The sequence below is a fragment of the Crotalus tigris genome, unplaced genomic scaffold (genome assembly GCF_016545835.1).
Source record: "Crotalus tigris isolate CLP2741 ecotype Arizona unplaced genomic scaffold, ASM1654583v1 scf7180000018824.943158, whole genome shotgun sequence".
In the NCBI taxonomy this organism is placed as follows: domain Eukaryota; kingdom Metazoa; phylum Chordata; class Lepidosauria; order Squamata; family Viperidae; genus Crotalus; species Crotalus tigris.
This window is the reverse complement of record NW_024097214.1, coordinates 888,526-908,160: the sequence shown is the minus strand read 5'-3', so window position 1 is coordinate 908,160 and position 19,635 is coordinate 888,526. Positions and strand designations below refer to the sequence as shown.

At 43.3% G+C, this 19,635-nt stretch overlaps 1 protein-coding gene across 4 annotated transcripts in view; it reads left to right on the top strand.

Annotated features, from left to right (window-relative positions):
• IGF2BP2 (insulin like growth factor 2 mRNA binding protein 2) overlaps positions 1–19,635 on the top strand; it is a 78,989-nt gene that overhangs the window by 31,296 nt on the left and 28,058 nt on the right. For all 4 annotated transcript variants that reach the window (XM_039356332.1, XM_039356331.1, XM_039356334.1 and 1 more), the window contains one exon: positions 17,817–17,865. In XM_039356332.1, the coding sequence (XP_039212266.1) occupies positions 17,817–17,865 (49 nt within the window). The remainder of the gene's footprint in view (positions 1–17,816; positions 17,866–19,635) is intronic.

The window sequence follows — 19,635 nt, the reverse complement described above, 5'->3', positions numbered from 1 at the left end:
TGAACTAGAGAAAGTGTTTGTAATGTTTAGATATTATCAGTTATTACAAGTTACAATACCTTGAATAAGAAGATTGGTTGTAGCTGAAACTACTGGGGCACGTGATTTAGTTTATTCTGACTTGTTTAATTCAAATTTATTCTTAAGTACTATTTTAAAATTATAATTACAGTCCATGCATATAGGTCCCGCATATTTCCTAATCCTTCCTGCCTTGCTCGCTAACTCCAAAACTTGCATTCATTCACAGATAAAGTAACACGATCTACACCAAGTTTACTATACACAGTTTGGCCATTGCTCTTGAATATTAGCAATAAACCAAGAGGTTTTGCCACTTGAAGCCCTGGGGGAAGATTCAATCTAATGATCGAGGATGTCAAGACAAATATTATAGTAAAAGCAGCATTTGTAGTATACTAATGCCATATATTCTGATCCTGAATCAAAGGGCAATATGCCCTCTTGTGGCCAGCCAGAAAATAGTTTTAGATTCCAGCTACAGTACCTAAGAATCCTCTGTGCCACAGCAAATATTACTAAGGATTTTGCCAAACAAGATTTTTGTTGTGCAGTCAGTTTGCTTCATTCATGTAATCTTAATTTTTTTTCCTATGTCCGTCCCTGAAATTTACCCACTTATTTGTTTTGTTTTAATTCTGTGAAAAAAAGAATCATATTACAAAAAAAAATAGCTAGATAATTTTTTTTTGTTTGGTGGGGCTTCTTTCTGGAAGCATTACAAAGTGCATGCTGTGTGGAAGATCTGATTTTAAAAAACAAAACAAAATGCACCTGAGACAGAAAAGCAGTGTGGAACCTTTGAAAATTTGCTAGGCAGAGTGGTAGATTTTATACAACCTCCCATTCCTATTTTCAGCTGCATACAGTTTCTCCGAATCAGTTACCTTTTCTGCAAGGAACCAGGTTGCAGTTTTGATTTGCAAAAGGATGGATTCTCCTTTTCCACGATTGTGAACAAATTTGCATCCCTGTCTCAGCGCTGTGATCACATTTCAGAATGATTTAGTTTGTAAGAAGAAACCCAATCAGTACTCTCATGAGTAATGTTTGAGTCTAAACAGAAATACCACTTTATTAACATTTTTTAGTTTTCTTTAAAACATAAAACTTACCTACTACTCTTGAACCTTTCTTCACTTTCTCCTGAGATGAATATCTAATCAGTTTCTAAGAGAACTGAATACAACATTCCTCTCTCTCCACTTTGGCATTCCCTCTTTCAGGTCATTGTGAATTAGACAACACTAAGGTGACCAACTTTTTTACAACAAAAAGGAGGACACGAATAAATTGAAGAAAAAAGTATTGTAAATAAAAGAAACATTGTATTTATTGCAACAATAATACAGAATACACTATAATATGATCAATGCATAATAAAAAACATTTGTAACAATAACATTTTATATTGTAATTATGCTTACATGCCTATTAATTATTTAAATGAGTACTTTTCCATTGAATGAATATTTTTTGTCAATGTATCATCTTCTAACAATATATTGGAAATATCTGAACAAGAAATATCCTTCATATTGAATTTTACGGCAAGTGCTGCAGCTAGAGTATCAACATTCAATCTCGATTTCTCACTTATCCAAAAATCTACACGGCTGGACTGTGCGGGGGTGGGCGGCGGAGGCAGGTGTTGTGAGCCAGGTGCTCCAGGATGGCCATGTAGATGCGCAGGGTGAGGTGGTGGCAGCGCAGATCAGCACTGCGTAGACCACCAGCTGGCGCGGCCCATGGAAGGTCAACTGCCTGCCGCGCCCCCGCCCACAGCCGCCCCGCCAGCACCGCTGCCCTGCCATGGAGAGCCAGCCCCGTGGCTCGCAAAGCACCAGCCGCGCCAGCTCCGGCCCTGAGCCGCCCCCCAGCACCACCGCCCACCCTGTGCATCCCTATAGAGCTGGCCCCACGGCTCGCAAAGGCAAAGCACCAGCTGCGCCAGCTCCAGCCCTGCAGCCACCCCCCCAGCTGCCCCCAGCACCACCGCCTACCCTGCGCATCCCCGTAGAGTCGGCCCCACGGCTCGCAAAGGCAAAGCACCAGCTGCTCCGGCTCCAGCCCTGTAGCTGTCCCCCCAGTCTCCCCCCAGCACCACTGCCCACCCTGCACATCCCCATAGAGCCGGCCCCACAGCTCGCAAAGCACCAGCCGCGCTGGCTCCGACCCTGTAGCCACCCCCCAGCACCACCGCCTACCCTGTGCATCCCCGTGTAGAACCAAACAGGGAAGATCAAGAGAAACTTACTGCTCCAGTCTCCTCCAGCTATCTGCGAAACTAAGTAAGAGATGGTGTAGTTGGGTAGCAGTGAGGGGTGCAAAGTTCCTGCAACTTGCACGTGCAAAGTTTGCCGCCTGGGTGTTTTGGCGCGCTCAGCAGCAATTCCTATTGGCTTTCGAAAGCCAATAGAGGGAGTAGCACAGCTCAGGCAAAAGTTGAAAAAAAAAACATCAAAAAAAGGTCCCGGAACGCCTTCTGGGTGTTCTATGAGGAAAAAAAAGCCCTGCAGATAAGTCTTCAAATATAGAAAAAGAGGACATTTAGGAGGACATTTTCGAGGGAGGACAGAACTCACACAAGGAGGACTGTCCTCCCAAAAGGAGGACGGTATATGGAAAAGGAGGACATTTAGGAGGACACTTTTTGAGGGAGGACAGAACTCAAAAAAGGAGGACTGTCCTCCCAAAAGAAGGACGGTTGGTCACCTTAGACAACACTAAAACTTAGGTGTGTATTCCCTGGATAGTATGGAAGAGCAGATTAACTTGTAAGCATTCGGGCTTGTGTATAACTATGCATATATGAGTTGATGTATTTGCATGTCCAAAAGTACTGTAGACATATACCAACCAGTAGTTCTATAAATCTGATTCTCCATATCCTTAAAAAGTAACACAACTACTCTACTGAAAAACATTTTAATGAATGGCACAAAATATAGTCAATTAGAGTGGCGATTGATTACATATATCTGCCAATCAAAATAATTTCTAGTCCATGAAAATTTACATGATAATAAATCAATTAAGTTTTGCAGAGTTACAATTGACCGAGATAACTACTCTAGAAAATTGTCAGGGATTATTAGTTCTGGAACAAGCTTGCCAAACAAGGAAAGAAACATCTGTTTTTCAGATTAACTTAATAAATGTACAGATTCTGCCTTAGAAAAGGCCAGAAGCTTCTTATACAGATTGTGTATGCTCTATTATGCTCTAGCTAATTTCACAGCATCTGAATTGTATGTAGTCTTTGACTTACGACCTTCTTGGAAAAACAGTTACAACCTGGTTACGAAGCTCTGACAGTGAGAGGCCTTCTCTCAGTCAATTCAGGTACTTGGTGACATGGCTGCATTTATGGCTACTACTAAGGCTTCTGTCTAATGTTTTTTGTGACTATACGGGCAAGAATTTCTTATAGATTTTTAATTAATGTATATTGGAAACACGAGGAATTAACTAAACACTTAACAAGAATTTTCAACATTGAAAACAACGTGGGAGTTACCAATTATTATCACCTTCATGCCTTATTAACTGATAAAACTGGATTTAACTTAGAAGAAGGCCAAGTATAGGAAATATGATATAAATTTATAAAATTATTGTGTAGGAAAATTGGTGGGAAAACTCACTCATAATTATAACAAATAAATCTGAAAGGTGAGAGATTCAGTACAGACAAATTAAATACTCAATCCAGCACATATCTTACAATTCACTATTGTAAGATATAGTACTGCCCAACATGAATTAGACAATTGCTCAACAATTCATGAAGGATAATTCTACTAATGGCTTCTAATTATGAGATATATATATACTAATTCAAATATTGGGGACATTTGTTTTCTGAACATCAGTTTCTGGGATAGATAAGAGGGACAAAGTGATTATTTTTATCCTGCTTGTGGGCTTCCCATTGCCTTCTGATAGAGCATTGGAACAGAATGCTGGACAGATGGACATATGATCTGATGCTTTATGGGTTTTTTTACAGCCTTTAAGTCTCTTAAGCACAGTAAAAAATATCAAGAAAGTATTATCATTGTAGAAATCCATGTCAGAATTCAAATTCAGTATTTAAGAAATCACTGTAGATTTATTTTTGTTTTGTTTTAGAGTTTGGCAGTTAACACATCATTGTTAACAAAAAAATTAAACTTTTACAAGTCTTAGCTAGATAAAAATCTTATAATTGTTTAAATTTTCCATTTTTGTACCAATTCATTTTTCATTTGGATTATTACTGATTTCTGAGAAAATGAAAATGGAACCTTTATAGTCAGCACTAATGCTTTGATTTTATTCTGAAGGCAAGAATTGTTTGATTTCCCTCGAGTATATTGCTATTTCAATTGGCTTGGGGTGAAACACAATTATAAGACATCATTGGGCTTAGAAATTAATTTTTCAGTAGAATCATAAGAGCAGTAAATAGTAATTAACCTGATATCACATAGTGCTGCTATATTAACTGGAGAGGATATACACTTAAATATATGGGATTTATGCCATATTTGGCCATGATTTGCAGGGAGAAATCTATTTTATTCTGTTTGCCAGCATGAGTGAGGCAGTGGCTTTTTCAGAATGCTGCCCTCAGATACGCATTCCGTTTTGCCCTCTATCTTCTTGCCTTGTGCAAGGGAGCCCTCTGCTGAAATGCATACAAGAAAATACTAATAGAAGCTTTCACAAAGGAGCTTCTTATGAAAATGAAAGTATCGGAAGTACCAACTAAAGAGAGAAGAGTCTTGAATGACAAAGTCTTGGAAGGTTAAACTACTGTACACAGATCATGCATTGATGCTAGCGTGTCTGGTGGTAACCTAATGCCAACTATGTGTTGTTTTATCATATACAAATTAGTGTATGTGACATTTCCTATTTGGATAGATTTGAATACATGTATGGAAGTGACTTTGAAAGTTTTAGTACAACTTAAAGAGCTAATTTTAGTATGTCAGAGAATGAATTGTTACCTAAATTGTCATTGTGTATGAAAGATCATGGAATAATAATAATAATAATAGTAATAATGGCATATTATGCTTCAGTGGATAATGAAAATGAAAGATTCCCGGATGAGTTTTGACAAAATTCCACAACATTCTGAATAAATGTGTTCTGGGGAAAAACATATATGGGTGATATGAATGGATGGATGGGAATGAAACAAAGAAGTACTTAAACAATGAGTCAGCCATTCAGAGATCTAAAAATGAATCAGCAGTGTGACTGGTATTTGCTCAGGAAAAGACACTGTTCGTCTCACTAACTGGTTTAAGTATGTCTATTACTGCACATGCATGGCAAAACTAAAAGCTTGATTGGTTTGATTGTTTATGATGAAAGTTTAAGAGAATTAGTGAAGAATGCAAAGATGATAAGAGCCTTGGTCAGGCAGGAAATTATTTTGGTAATGTCAAGAGTGGATCTTGACATGAAGGAAAATGCAGCAAATATCAGAAGTGAAAATACTGTACATGTTTTGTATGAACAATGTTAAAAAAAATAAATTAATCCACTGAATGAATGATGAATGATGATAAGGCAATAATTCTCAAACTGTGATCCAGGAAGTGCACTAAGTGGTCCACTGTAATCTCCCTTTGTTCACCACCAGCCAGCTGGCTAGACCCTTATCATCAGTTAACTGGTTTGCAGAAGTGGATCAGTGAAATATGGTTCATTGAAATCTACACATGAAAATAACGTAAGAGTGTAAGTATAAAAATTTAGAAAATTAACAGTAGTGAATAACCCTTGAGTGCAGGTAAATGGAACTGAATTTTGCATATGTAACTCCAAAATATAATTCTAAAAATGAGATTTCATTGGATTTATTTACCCTCAATTATGGTCTGCCAGTTAGAAAAAAATGTCTTATTTTTCTCCTATACAAAGGAAAATAATGAGTGATTCAATGATTAAGTATTTTTAAGGTGTTTGGCAAAATCTGATTGAAAAGGTACATGAAGTGACAATGTCCAAAAGTTTTGAAGCACGGTTGTGTTATATGAAGTATGTGGTGTCCAAATTCTTGCTTTGTAGAGTCCTTGGTGCTCTCAGAGCTTGGTTGTTTGCTTGCAGATGTTTCATTACCCAATTAGATAACATCTTTAATACTAGAAGAGAGTGAGATTTGTTCTTTGTTTATATACAGTAACTTGCCCTATCAGTTTTTGCTTTTTAGAAGATCATTGAGAAATATATGAAAGTAAAAAAAAAGTGTACTGCATCTTTATTCATTTAAAATAGAGTATGTAAAAAATAGGCTTGAATTACAGAATGTTTTGCATGTTTTTTTAAACGTATAAAGAATGCTTATGATGATGTTAGATATATCAGTCAGCAGTGTCAGTGTATCTGCATTTTTATATGAAGATCATACTGTGTTGTTGGTTGACAACCCTAATTGTTTGAAGTTAATATTAAATGGATTGTATGAGGCAAGGAGGTACACAGACCTGTTTCAAAGAACAAAATATTGTAATGGAGTATGACAGTAATATTGTAGTGGAGTATGACAGGGAAAATATTGTAGTGGAGTATGACAGGGAAAATGGAATAAATGTTTATAAATTACACATATATGGTGAAAAATTAGAGTAAGAAGATGAATGTATATATGTACCTTGGTAGAAAGTTTCCCAAAATAGAAAAATGGAGACATTTTAAGACATGCAAATATTGGTGGTAACATAATGTGCATGTTTTTGTGAGCAATAATGTTGAAAGAAGCAGAAATAGCTATGTATAAGTGTGCTTCTGTTCACCTAGTTATATGGGAGTGAGAATTGTTATAACATAAACATAAAATTAAATGAATACAGTGGGAATTGGCTACTTAAGTGAATACATATATGATCAAACAAAGAAAGGCAGGGTGAGAAATATAAGGGGGCTGAAGGAATGTGGACTTAATACAAAAGTGAGTGACCAGTGTGCAAGAGGTACATTGAAGTAGCTTGATTAGATAAAGAGAAGGACCAAACGCAAAATAAATACATGAAGAAAGAATGAACAGATCAAGAGGAAGGGGAAAACCATGCAAATTGTGTTTGAATTAAGTTGATGAAATTCTCCAGCACAAGAGATGGAGAATCCACCAATGGGTTAGCTCTGTCTTCCTGCCCGTTAGACCATGTCAGTCAAACTTGCCACGCCTATCCTGGGCTAGGACACACCCAGTCTTGACTTGGTCTCCAGCCCTACAAGACGTGACAAGCTTGATTCCCAGAAGGTTGTATAGCTTTCTCATTGGTGAATTCTCCTGAAATCCAGTTATTTTCAGCAGCGCTTGGATCAGCGCTGCTCCAGATGACTGTGGGAACATAAGATTTTTTCCCCAGGACTCTTGGCAAGAACGAAGGCTTCCGTTCTCCTCATCGAGCCCTCTCTCACATCCTGCAGTGCTGGGATCAACGCTGCAGTCCAAAACTGCTCCAATCTCCCGGGGTGGTGGTGGTTTTCTCGATTACGGAGGCCTCAATTGGCTTCCCCTCTCGTCTCGCCACTTGAGACAGGATCAAGGAATCATTTCTCTATAGCAGCCGCTTTGGGATTGTGGAGGCTTTAGACAACTCCCTTTCCCATCGGATCGAGTGGCCACCATCCTTCGGGCCTCCCGGGGGATAGGATTCCGCCCCGGAGGCCTCAATCGGCCTCTCCTTTCGCGCCTTGCTGTTCGCAAAGGATCGAGGGACGTCTCCCATCAGCAGCCGCTGCGGGATCATGGAGGCCTCAGATGGCCCCCTTTCCTGCTGGATTGAGTGGCCATCTTTTTCGGGCCGAATTACTCCGGCCACCATTTTGGCTTTGAGGACGAGCCACGGTGGCTGAACGCATCCCCGGCGGGGGTTTTGAGGCTGCTTCCCTAGGATTGGAGTTTCCCTTCGAGGGAGGGGAAGGCTTCCGCGTTGCAGTGGAGGCCATTGTCGCCCGTCCTCTGCCTCTACCCTGCAGGCCGACTGGGCGGCCGCCATATTGGCCCATGGCCCGCTTTTTACAGCCGGGATTGTTTCAGCCTGTTATTCCATCCATCAGTCTCATATGCACTTGATCGCTGCTTGCCCAGTTATCTTGATAGATCAACGTGGCAGTCATTTTGACCCATGTTTGTCAGGCCCGGCCTGCATTCGTATTACCAGCGCCCTGTGCTGCTACCTTTTGAGCACGTGGCATGCCATAGCTGCTGGGCAGTGCCATTGTGCCCATAATTCATTAAGTTATCTGCGTTTCTCTCAAAATCCTTGGCATGCAACACTGGTGCAATTCATTGACCTGGCCACCTTTTAGTGGGCTAAATCCAACCTGCCCGACGAGCGTACTGACTTACCTCGTCGTTACCAGGAGCTCTACGAGCAAGCAGGCTTGCCGTGGCCATAAACATGACCAGACCCCCCAAAAGGGGGACAAGCAGACCGTTTCCTTGACAGTCGGGTGGCCAGGGGAGCAGGGTGACACAAATTATTGCCTTGGCAATACCCTGCTCAGAGCTCCCTCTCAGTAGCACTGAGATAGCTCACCTCAGGATGGAGAACTCCATGATGCCTCAACCTAAGAACACCATCTCCCCATCTGCCAGCCATAAAAGGCAGAAATCCTCCACACAGGAGAGGGGAGGCAGGATTAAAGCCAAGACTATTTCTGGAAGAAAGCCTTCCAACCTGGCGGAGAAATAGGCTAGCAGAAGACACCAAGCCTTGAAGAAAGAATTCTCCAAAGCACAGAAGCAGGCGAGGGCAAAGGTAGAGCAAATAGAGGATCCGGCCTTTAATCTCCTGCTGGGGCCCTTGACTTCTACCCAAAGGGTCTGGTTCCTGGAGAGAACTATAACTGCAAACCTTTCTTCTTCTGAGGTGGACCAAGTTCAAACAATCCACCAACCATCATTGTCACCGCGGGTCTCACATTCGGGCCCAGAGGCCAACTTTACTCCCATAGAGCCCGAGGGCTCCCCTTTTGAGGATCGTCTCCAAACCCTTACCAGACCTGAGTCCGTGGCTTCCATACCCCCATCTTTCAGTTGGGTGCACCCGAGTACCAGGGTCCTTCCTCACCGTCCCAGTCCTCTCATAGCAGGGCCTCATCTCCTACAGAGGATGACCAATTTGATATGACATGGTGGGAGGAGGAAGACCTTCCCCCAGACCCCCCATCATTTGGAGGCCTATTCAACCCAGCCCATTTCTTGCCACTGCTTCGCAGGGCCAATGCGACGGCCAACATAGGTCCTGATCAGATCCCTCAGCCAGACCCACCACCCAGCTCAGATCCAAACCCGGTATTCTTCAAGTCCGTCATGACTCAGCACCATGTCCCCGGCCCGGCACTCTTCCGGAACGCAGTTCAGAAGCAATGGGCATCACCTGGCACCTTTCCCCCTCTGGGGGGAATGGACAGGAAACTGTTCAGTGCAGCACCAGACCTGGCAGAGGACCTTGAGGTGCCAACGGTGGATGAATCCTTTGGCCCTCTCTTGTCCTTGTCTACAGTGTTGGGGGATATGGCAGAGGCGCTAAAGGCTGAGGACAGGAGATGGGAATTGACCTTTTGCAGGACTCACCAGGCAGTGGCGTGGGCGGTAAGGCCTGCCACTTGCGCATCCTTCTTTGCCAGGACCTCTCTACTCTGGCTTCGTCAGCTACAAGCCAGGCTTCCCCCGGAGGAGGTACGTATCCAACAAGACCTGAGCAAGCTCGTGGCAGCATGAGAGTATGTCTCAGATGCGACACTACACACGGCCAGGTTCTCATCCAGGACCATAGCATCCAGCGTCTCAGCACAAAGGATGCTATGGCTCAAGTATTGGCAAGCTGACCCAAAGTCCAAGTGGCGTCTAGCGACAGCTCCTTATCAGGGTGGTCAGCTGTTTGGAGAGGCCCTGGCTCCTTATTTGGCCGAAAATAAGGACAAGTGGAAGGTGTTGGCCCACCTCAGCAGATGGGCCAACAGACGTGCTAACCCGTACGCCCGCAGGCAGTCCTTTCGGCTAGGAACAGGCTCGGGCTCCACTCAGCCCCCCCCCCCGCCTGTTCATGGCCAGACAGGATTGCCCATCCGACAGGACTGGCTCCAGACCCAGACAACAATTCCAGAGCAAGCAGCTCTTTTGAGGGGAGGGTCAACCTTATAGAAGATCCAAGTGACTCTTGAGCTTCCCCCCCCCCCGTAGGTGGCAGACTGGCACGTTTTGCCCACTAGTGGGAAGCCACCACCACAGATTCCTGGGTCCGCCAGACCATTCGATACATTATGTCCCTGGAATTCGTGTCCAGACCACCAGGCGCTTCATTCCTTGCCCCCAGTCAAAAAACCCTGTCAAAAGCAGCCTCATGCTGGAGGCCATTTGACATCTTTTGGAGATAAGAGCCATAGAACCTGTGCCGGCCGGTCAGCAGGGGTGGGGATTTTACTCCATCCTCTTCGTGGTCTACAAAACCTCGGCAGGATGGAGGGCGATTCTAGACCTCAAAGGTCTGAATTCCCATATTGCATACCGAAAATTCAAGATGCAAACGCTTCAGTCCATCTTGGGCAGTGTAAAGAATGGAGATTTCCTGACATCCATAGACCTCACAGAAGCGTATCTCCATATCCCCATCCTTCCCGACCACCGGCAGTTACTCAGGTTCTGTTACATGGGCCATCACTACCAATACAGGGCCATCCTGTTCAGCCTTTCATCAGCTCCAAGGGTGTTTACCAAAGTCCTGGTGGTGCTGGCCACACACCTAAGATTGGTACCAGTACACGTCCAGTGTTATCTGGACGACATTCTCATCCAGTCATCCTCCCTTCAAGCCGCCCGATCGGACCTGACGTTGTTGATCAAGGTCCTTCAGGAACACGGGTTCTCGGTGAACTTTCAGAAAAGCCAGATCGTTCCTTCTACCTGGGTGCCGTCATAGACACACTCAGTTGCCAAAAACGTCGGGACGGTATCCGGACCCTGGCCCTCAGGGTACACAGGGAGTGTGTAGTACCACTAGCCCTGCTTTCCCAACTCTTGGGAAAGATGGTCTCGTGCATCGCAATAGTGCCTTAGGCTAGACTGCATTCCAGGAGCCACCAATGGTTCCTCCTCCTCTTCCAAAGGTTGGGCACCAGTTCCTCCAACCAACGGGTAAGGGTTCCCTCTCAAACCCTGCAGTCTCTCCGGTGGTGGTCCTCGCCAGCAGTAGCCAGAGGGTCCTCTTTCAAGGAACCCACCCGGCTCACGCTCACGACAGACGCTAGTCTGTTTGGTTGGGGAGTGCACCTTCAGTCTCAGTTGGCTCAGGGACAATGGTCCAGAGGAGACCTGAAACACAACATCAATTGGTTGGAGCTCAGAGCCATACACTTGGCTTTCTGCCACGTCCGCAGCAGGGTGGTGAGGCAACACATGCTAGTCCTTATGGACAACATGGCGGCAAAGGCCCACATGAACCGGCAAGGGGGTACCCGATCCAGGTCCCTCATGGCCGAGGCCCAGGCATTGGGCTCCTGGGCAGAGACCAACCTGTCCTCCCTCAGGGCCGAGCACATCTTGGGGGAGGCAAACCGACAAGCGGACTTTCTAAGCAGGTTGACCGTGGACCATTCCGAATGGCGCCTGCACCCGGACCTTCGCGGAGATATCGCAGAGGTTTGGGCAACCAGTCGTAGACTTGTTCGTTTCTCCGACGAACTCCCAACTCCCGAGATTCTTCTCCCAGTTTCCATCTCCAGGGGCGGAGAGAGCAGATGGTCTCCAAGGCCCATGGCCGGGGGGTCTGCTTTACGTGTTTCCCCCTCTCCCTCTGATTCTGGCGGCCATCCGCAAGATGCTGCAGGAATGGGCGGAGGTTATATTCGTGGCCCCATATTGGCCACGGAGGCGGTGGTTCGCCGACCTCGTGAATTTCTCCATATCTCCCCATGGAGGATTCCCCCGGATCGCGTGTCTCTCAACCAGGGAATCCTACAATACTCGGAACCCCAGTGGCTGCAGTTAGCCACCTGACACTTGAGAGCTGGATCCTGACCCGGGAATCATACTCGCCTGGCGTGATTTCCATGATTCAGGCCTCCCGATGGCCAGTGACAAATCGCATCTATGACTCCATATGGAGGAATTTTTGCAATTGGTGTGAGAAACGGCAACTAGATGTTTAGGACATGACAATTCCAAGCATCCTGGAATACTTGCTCGAGGACCTCATAGGGGTTTAGCGCCTAATACCATCCGCAGGCAGGTTGCAGCATTGTCCACCTTACTTACCTGTGCCAATTCGGCTTCCTTGGCCCAGCATCCCAGGATACGCTCCTTTCTCAAGGGCGCCACCAACACAAAACCATAGGTACCCTTCCTGGGAATTGCCATGGGTCATACGGACCCTCACCAAACCGCCGTTTGAGCCTATCAGAACTTGTCTTCTGAGATACTTGTCTCTCAAGGTCGCCTTCCTGGTTGCTATCACGTCAGCCAGGCGCATCTCCGAGCTCGCGGCACTGTCGGTCAGGAAGGACCTCTGCACCTTTCACCAAGACCGGGTGGTCCTCCGATTGGACCCTACCTTCATTCCCAAGGTCAACACCCTCTTTCATAGGGCCCAAGAGATCGTTTTGTCGGATCTTTGCCCTAATCAGTCTCATGCCTTGGAACGGCAGTGGCACACACTGGACATTTGCAGGGCACTACGCTACTATATCAAGAGAATGGTGCCCTTCCACAAATCTGAAGCCCTCTTCATTTCCTTTCACCATGCCTCTAGTGGACAAAGGGTGTCCGCCTCAGCCATGGGCAGGTGGATCAGGGCTTGCATTGCAGAGGCGTACCGGTCGCATTCCTTGCCCGTACCACGTTATGTCACGGCACATTCTACTCGCAGTGCTGCGACCTCCATGGCATGGGCCACACAGGCTTCCATCGAGGAGGTTTGCAGGGTTGCGACATGGTCTTCGCCTTCCCCATTTGTGCGGCATTATAAGATAGACCAGTTTGCATCTGCGGACACATCCTTTGGACGTGGTTTCTGGGGACGTGGCTCCGGCCTCCTCTGTTTCTCCCCCATTGGAACAGTGAGGCTTTGGTATGTCCCATTGGTGGATTCTTGATCTCTTGTGCTGGAGAAGGGGCGTTGTTTTACATGAATGCCTTTTCTCAGCATGGAGATGGAGAATCCACTCCCACCCTTAGTGCCAGTTAGGCCCGTGTTAGGGATCTGGGAGCCAACACGTCAGACTGTCATCAGCTGCTTTTGCCCTTGTCAAGACTGGGTGTGTCCTAGGCCAGGACAGGCGTGGCAAGTTTGGCTTACTTGGTCTAATGGGCAGGAAGACAGAGCTAACCCATTGGTGGATTCTCCATCTCCGTGCTGAAAAAAGGCGTTCAGGTAAGACAACGCCCCTTCTCAGGAGCAGGCAAAATAAAATTTTGTGAAGCTGCATGTGGAGTCAGAGGAGGCAAGAATGCTGTGGAAAGTTACAAGGTTAAGGATAGCTGTAAGTAATTGTGTCCGTTTAAATTAGGTTTACATTTAGTTAAAAAATACCTTATTGCCCACCTTTCATTTCTGTTGCCCGTTACGTCTCTTTTTTCTAGCTTTGCATAATATAGTTTGCCCCAAAAGAAAATATGATTTATATGATGAATATGCACATGTACACGCACACACACAAATATATACAAACTTTTGTCTTGTCAACTCTTTCATATTAATCTGACAAGAGAGGGGGGGGCTAATTAGGCTAAGTCTGACAAATTAGCCACGCCTTCTGCTGGGTCCTGTGCTTCCCAGACATGACTTAGTCTTCAGACCAGCAGGACACGATTGTGGTTGGCTCCCTTATCAGATTTCTGGACAGGTTGTAAATTTCCTTTTTTCCCCTTCGTGGATTCTCTTCCTTAATCCCAGCACTGCCCCAAAGCCCAAGGTCTCCTATCCCAACTGGATCAGGACTAAAATTAATCAAAACTGTAGTTTTACTTAATCAATTTGAATTTCAAAAAAATTACAGCCCTGGGCCCAGTGAGAGAACGGCGACCCTCATCAAGCCAGCTGAGGGCCGGACAGCTCAGAATTGACCAGCTGAGCCCGGCATCAAATTGCAGCTACAATCCCGTTTGGCGCGCTGATCGTGGCCACCATTCCTTTGAGCCGCACGGTTTGTTGCTTCTAAGCCAGCGCCCGCAGGGGACCAGGAGGGGCAGGGGCGATACATATGGGTCAGAGGAGGCTCACCAGGAGCCTCAGACCCAAGGACTCTTTGTGCTCCGTTTTTGGCGTGCGGCCACCATTTTGGCCACACGCCTGGCACAACCCTGCAGTTTTAAACTTGCCGCTTCAGCTGGAGATCACCTGTTTGGCACAATCAGCAGGAACCATAGTATTCAGGCCAGAGGAGGCTCGACAGCTGAGCCTCAGCACTAAAAACTCCTTGGTGCATCTGTGGCCGCCATCTTGGACCATGCCGCAGCATAGCTCTACTTTTAAATTTGCCACTGGAGGCCAGCTGATCAGCAGGAAGCAGCAGCGGAGAAACCAGCCTTGGTCCAAAGCAAGTGATCTGCCCCAAGCCAGCCTGATCTCCAGCTAGCCAGGCCAATATTATTAATTGACATTAATAATTGATAAATATTATTAATCAATTTAATTGGTTATTAATTATTAATCAAATTGATGGTTAAATTAATTTAAAAAAAATTAATATTAATTAAATCAATGTTTCTAAATTATTAAATTATTATCAAATTAATTTAAATTAGTATTTTTAAATTGCCACAACTAATCCTCACAACATTGAGGTCAGGTACTTATCACCAGGGTATACGCTGCCACTAACAAGGACGTGTGTGCAGGTGCTTGCCAAATTGTGGTTTTGGCCGCCCCATCCGCCTGACCACTGCGCTATCAGTGCACTCTCAGGCATAGATAAAAAGCTGTCAGGAGCATTTTGGTGTGAGAGAGGCCTACCGGTCCAGCGTCCACCATAGTCTAGAGAAATTACTGGTTCTGCCAGTATCTGGGATCACAACCATACCCTTTTGCAGGAAATTTGTCATACATAAAATTCTCCTAAAGGTTAATGCTTCTACATTTAAACAATATAGATTTTTGCTACACGTTCAAGAATTCTTGAAAGTATGGAGTCATGTAGTTAGCTTACATTAACATAGGGCCAGAACTCCTTCCACCATTGCTTCAGAGCAAAAGATAGCAATGCATAGAAAACCAGAGGAGTTCAAGTCTCACCTCGATGTTGTGCCTTTGTTCTGCCTGCTATACATATCCTTCGCCACTGAGGGGGAGTGATTCACAACTATGAATGAGCAATGCCACAATTCCCATGCTTCACTAGCACAATATTTATCAATGCATTTATACCCCCCATTTCTGGGATTTTTATCCAATACTCAAGACAGTGTACAATAAAAATATGAAATAGAAAGCAACATGTTTCTTTTTAAAATTTAATAACCAGAGAATTCCAGGGAATAGCAATCATGTGGTCTGAAATGTAAGAATGCAGAACTACCCTTCCCTGGGAAGAAAGATAAAGTAGATGAATACTGTTTAGAAACTTGCTGATAACTGAGATTTGTTGTAGCTTTATTGTCAGTTCTTATTGGTTCTTCTAAGTGCAATCCAAAATGAACAGTTCAAGTTCTAACTCTATAATTTAAAGTTCCTCATAGTTGAAATCTATTATATTCTAGAGTACTTTCCCCATTTTTTTGTAAATAAAGGGATTAACATTCAGCTATTAATGAAGGAAAATGATTTTTATTTCTGTTTTTTATCCTACTTGGGACAAGATAATTAAAGCTAAATCTAGCATGCATTTATCTGGAAACAATTTTAAGTGAATTGAATGGGGCTTTATTTATGTATAGATATGTATGAAACTTGAAACTTTTAACAGTCAAAGACCAGCATTGTACAATGCCATAGATAGGTTGAAGATGTTAATACTGTACATGAATGTACAGTACATGCCTCCTATGTTTTAGACTGCACATCTGAGCAAAACTCGTTTTTTAAAATGTCAGTGATATTGATTCTTGGATTATATATTTTTATGTTGATCTACTTACACAGTGAGGAAAAAATGATTTCATCCCCTGCTGATTTTGTAGGTTTGCCCACTGACAAAGAAATGATCAGTCTGTAATTTTAATGGTAGGTTTATTTTAACAGTGAGAGACAGAATAACAACAACAAAAAACCAGAAAAATGCATCTCAGGAGGGATTTTGTCCCACTCCTCTTTGCAGATCCTCTCCAAGTCATTAAGGTTTTGAGCCTGACAATTGGCAGCTTGAACCTTCAGTTCCCTCCACAGATTTTCTATAGGATTAAGGTCTGGAGACGGGCTAGATCACTCCAGAAACTTAATGTGCTTCTTCTTGAGCCACTCCTTTGTTTTCTTAGTCGTTTGTTTTGGGTCATTGCCATGCTGGAATACCCATCCACAACCTATTTTCAATACCTTGGCTGAGGGAAGGAGGTTCTCACCCAAGATTTGACAGTACATGGCCCTGTCCACTGTCCCTTTGATGCCATAAAGTTGTCCTGTCCCCTTAGCAGAAATACATCCCAAAAGCATCATGTTTCCACCTCCATGTTTGACTGTGGGGATGGTATTCTTGGGGTCATAGGCAGCATTCCTTCTCCTGCAAACATGGTGAGTTGAGTTGATGCCAAAGAGCTCGATTTTGGTCTCGTCCGACCACAACACTTTCACCAGTTCTCTCCTGAATCATTCAGATGTTCATTGACAAACTTCAAACGGGCCTGTACATGTGCGTTCTTGAGCAGGGGGACTAAAGGACTGCAGGATTTCAAGTCCTTCACAACATAGTGTAGTACCAAATGTTTTCTTGGTGACTATGGTCCGTCCCAACTGGCTTGAGATCCTCCCATATGGTTCTGGGCTGATTCCTCACTGTTCTCATGAACATTGAAACTCCATAAGGTGAGATCTTGCATGGAGCCCCAGACCGACATTGACAGTTATTTTGTGTTTCTTCCATTTGCGAATAATCGCCCCAACTGTTGTCACCTTCTCACCAAGTTGCTTGGCGATGGTCTTATAGCCCATTCCAGCCTTGTGTAGGTCTACAATCTTGTCCCTGACACCTTTGGCAGCTCTTTGGTCTTGGCCATGATGGAGAGTTGGAATCTGATTGATTGATTGCTTCTGTGGACAAGTGTCTTTTATACAGGTAACCAGCTGAGATTAGGAGCACTCCCTTTAAGAGAGTGCTCCTAATTTTAGCTCGTTATCTGTATAAAATCTTGCTGATTGATAGGGAATAAAATATGCAAATCAATTTATAACTTTTTGAAATACGTTTTTCTGGATTTTTTTGTTGTTCTATCTCTCACTGTTAAAATAAACCTACTATTAAAATTATAGACTGATAATTTTTTCATCAGTGGGCAAACGTACAAAATCAGCAGGGGATCAAATAATTTTTTCCCTCACTATATGTTACTTGGTTAGAATGGATTGCTTATAATTCCAAAATGTACTCCTTGTGGCATATAATTCTTAATCAGAAAGAGGGAGAAAGGTGTAGAATTATATTCTGGACTGGTTTTGTTTTTTGTCTGTTATGATTAAAAGACAACTAGAGGTTAGAGACACTTTGCAGGAACCAAATAAATGTATGAGGTATTTCCGTGTTATCTTAATTTGGCTCATGGCATTCAATTAGAATTGCTGGAATTTTATGTAACCCTAGGTAAACCATGTTCTGTTGTACTATCCTAATGTGATCTTGCTTTGTGGACTCTTTCTTCACAGAAGCAGGAAGATTCAAATCCGGAATATTCCTCCACATTTACAATGGGAGGTAAGGAATAAGATTGATTATTTTCTGCAGTCTATTTTCCCTAAATTATGTATAAGAAATATTTTTTACTATTACCTCATAATATTATCCAGTATATTATAGTAGGCTTACAGAGGATAAAGTACTTATTGTAATTTGTATTGACTCAATGCCAGTAGTATATGCAAAAAATTATAAATTTGGACCCTTTAAGCTGAAATGGCCAATACAGAAGTATTCTGATTTCAGAACCTCTGGTAAGATTAGAACAGCTTTGGGACATTTCTATAAGGTCAAAGTAGCCCATTTAAAATTTGAAATACTGTACATGCTTCTATTTGATGTCCAATAGATAAGCATTAAATGATACTGTTCTAATATGCATATCAAAATAGGTGTTATTAGCATACATTGTCAAATTATCTCTACAACTTTTGCTGCTTCTATTTTTATATGAGTGAGTTAATTCAATCAGTCAGAGTTAAAATTGCATGAAACTTTTTACTGTGATTTAGTACATTTGAATCCATGTTCCTGTTGTTCTGTTTTAGTTATGTTTCATATAGTAGACTAACAAAGTGTGACTTACAATTGCCATTTATATGTGGTGAATGCTACTTCCAAATGTATCTCAGCTACAGTGAGGTCTTAAATCCATCAGTTTCCACTGAGGCATCAAGTAGAGTTCAATTTTAGAGCATATGCCTTGCATATAAAAGATCACAAATTATATTTGGTTCATCTCTAGGCTTTTCTAAAATCTGAGGGAACTGCAACACCAAACTAGATAGAACACTTATTTAACTAGAGAGAAGGCCACTTGTTGCAGGAATCCTGTCACTAAATTTCAGGTTTTTAAAAAGCTGTCCATAAGTGCTTTGCGGTTATGAAACACAGAGCAGTTTATAGATCAACAGGTTGATTGTCTTGGTCTGGTTTCTTAAGTCAGCTGGGGTAATGAGGGCAGTGGATCACGTTTGGCCAGCCATAGCTTGAGAATGAAGTCTTAATATATCTGGAAGGCATCAGTTTGTGGAAAACGGATCTGTAGAGAGATTGTGAGTATAATTTGTGGCTTATTGTTTCATTAGTATTGTATATTGGAAAGACTTAATTAAACCAAAGAATGAGGCAGTATGATTACTTTCCATAGTTTTGGAGTCCTAAAATAATTTTTTAAAAAAACCCTTCAGAACACAGGTTGATAGAGAAACATTTGGGGATGGAACCTTTTGTATCAGTAGTCTCGGTTGCAAGACTAGATTATTTTTCCACTCTGGGCAAAGGAGTTGTCAGGGATGACTACATGTGAGTATTTGTTTTTCTTAGTCATCATTATCACAAATATGATGATGTTACTCATTATAAGGCCTGTTGTGCTGCTTTATGTAAGGCTGTTGTGCTAGTAAAATGACTGGGTGGCAATAAAAATCAGGTGATTGAATTTCTGCTTTCGGGTATTGGCTGAAGGGGCAGCTTAAATGTTTAATTCTGGGAAAGGGGGTTGCCTGGCAATCTGTGTCAGTAATCTATTGGGGAAGAGTGAAGCATCTGCAATGGTGTCTTTCAGCTCAAAAGCTGCACTAGACTTAGTGTGAAAGAGAAAGACTGATATTCTAAACTGAGGCATGTGCGAGGCCCATTTTTTGAAGAAGATTCAAAGGAGTGAAATAGATGTCTTTAATAAACTTAAATTCCTTCCTCTCTCCAGCAAAGAAAGAGTTCAAATCATTGGCTCTGCTCATTATAGGGCAGTCACATATTTCCGCCCCTAAGTTCTTTTTGTACCTA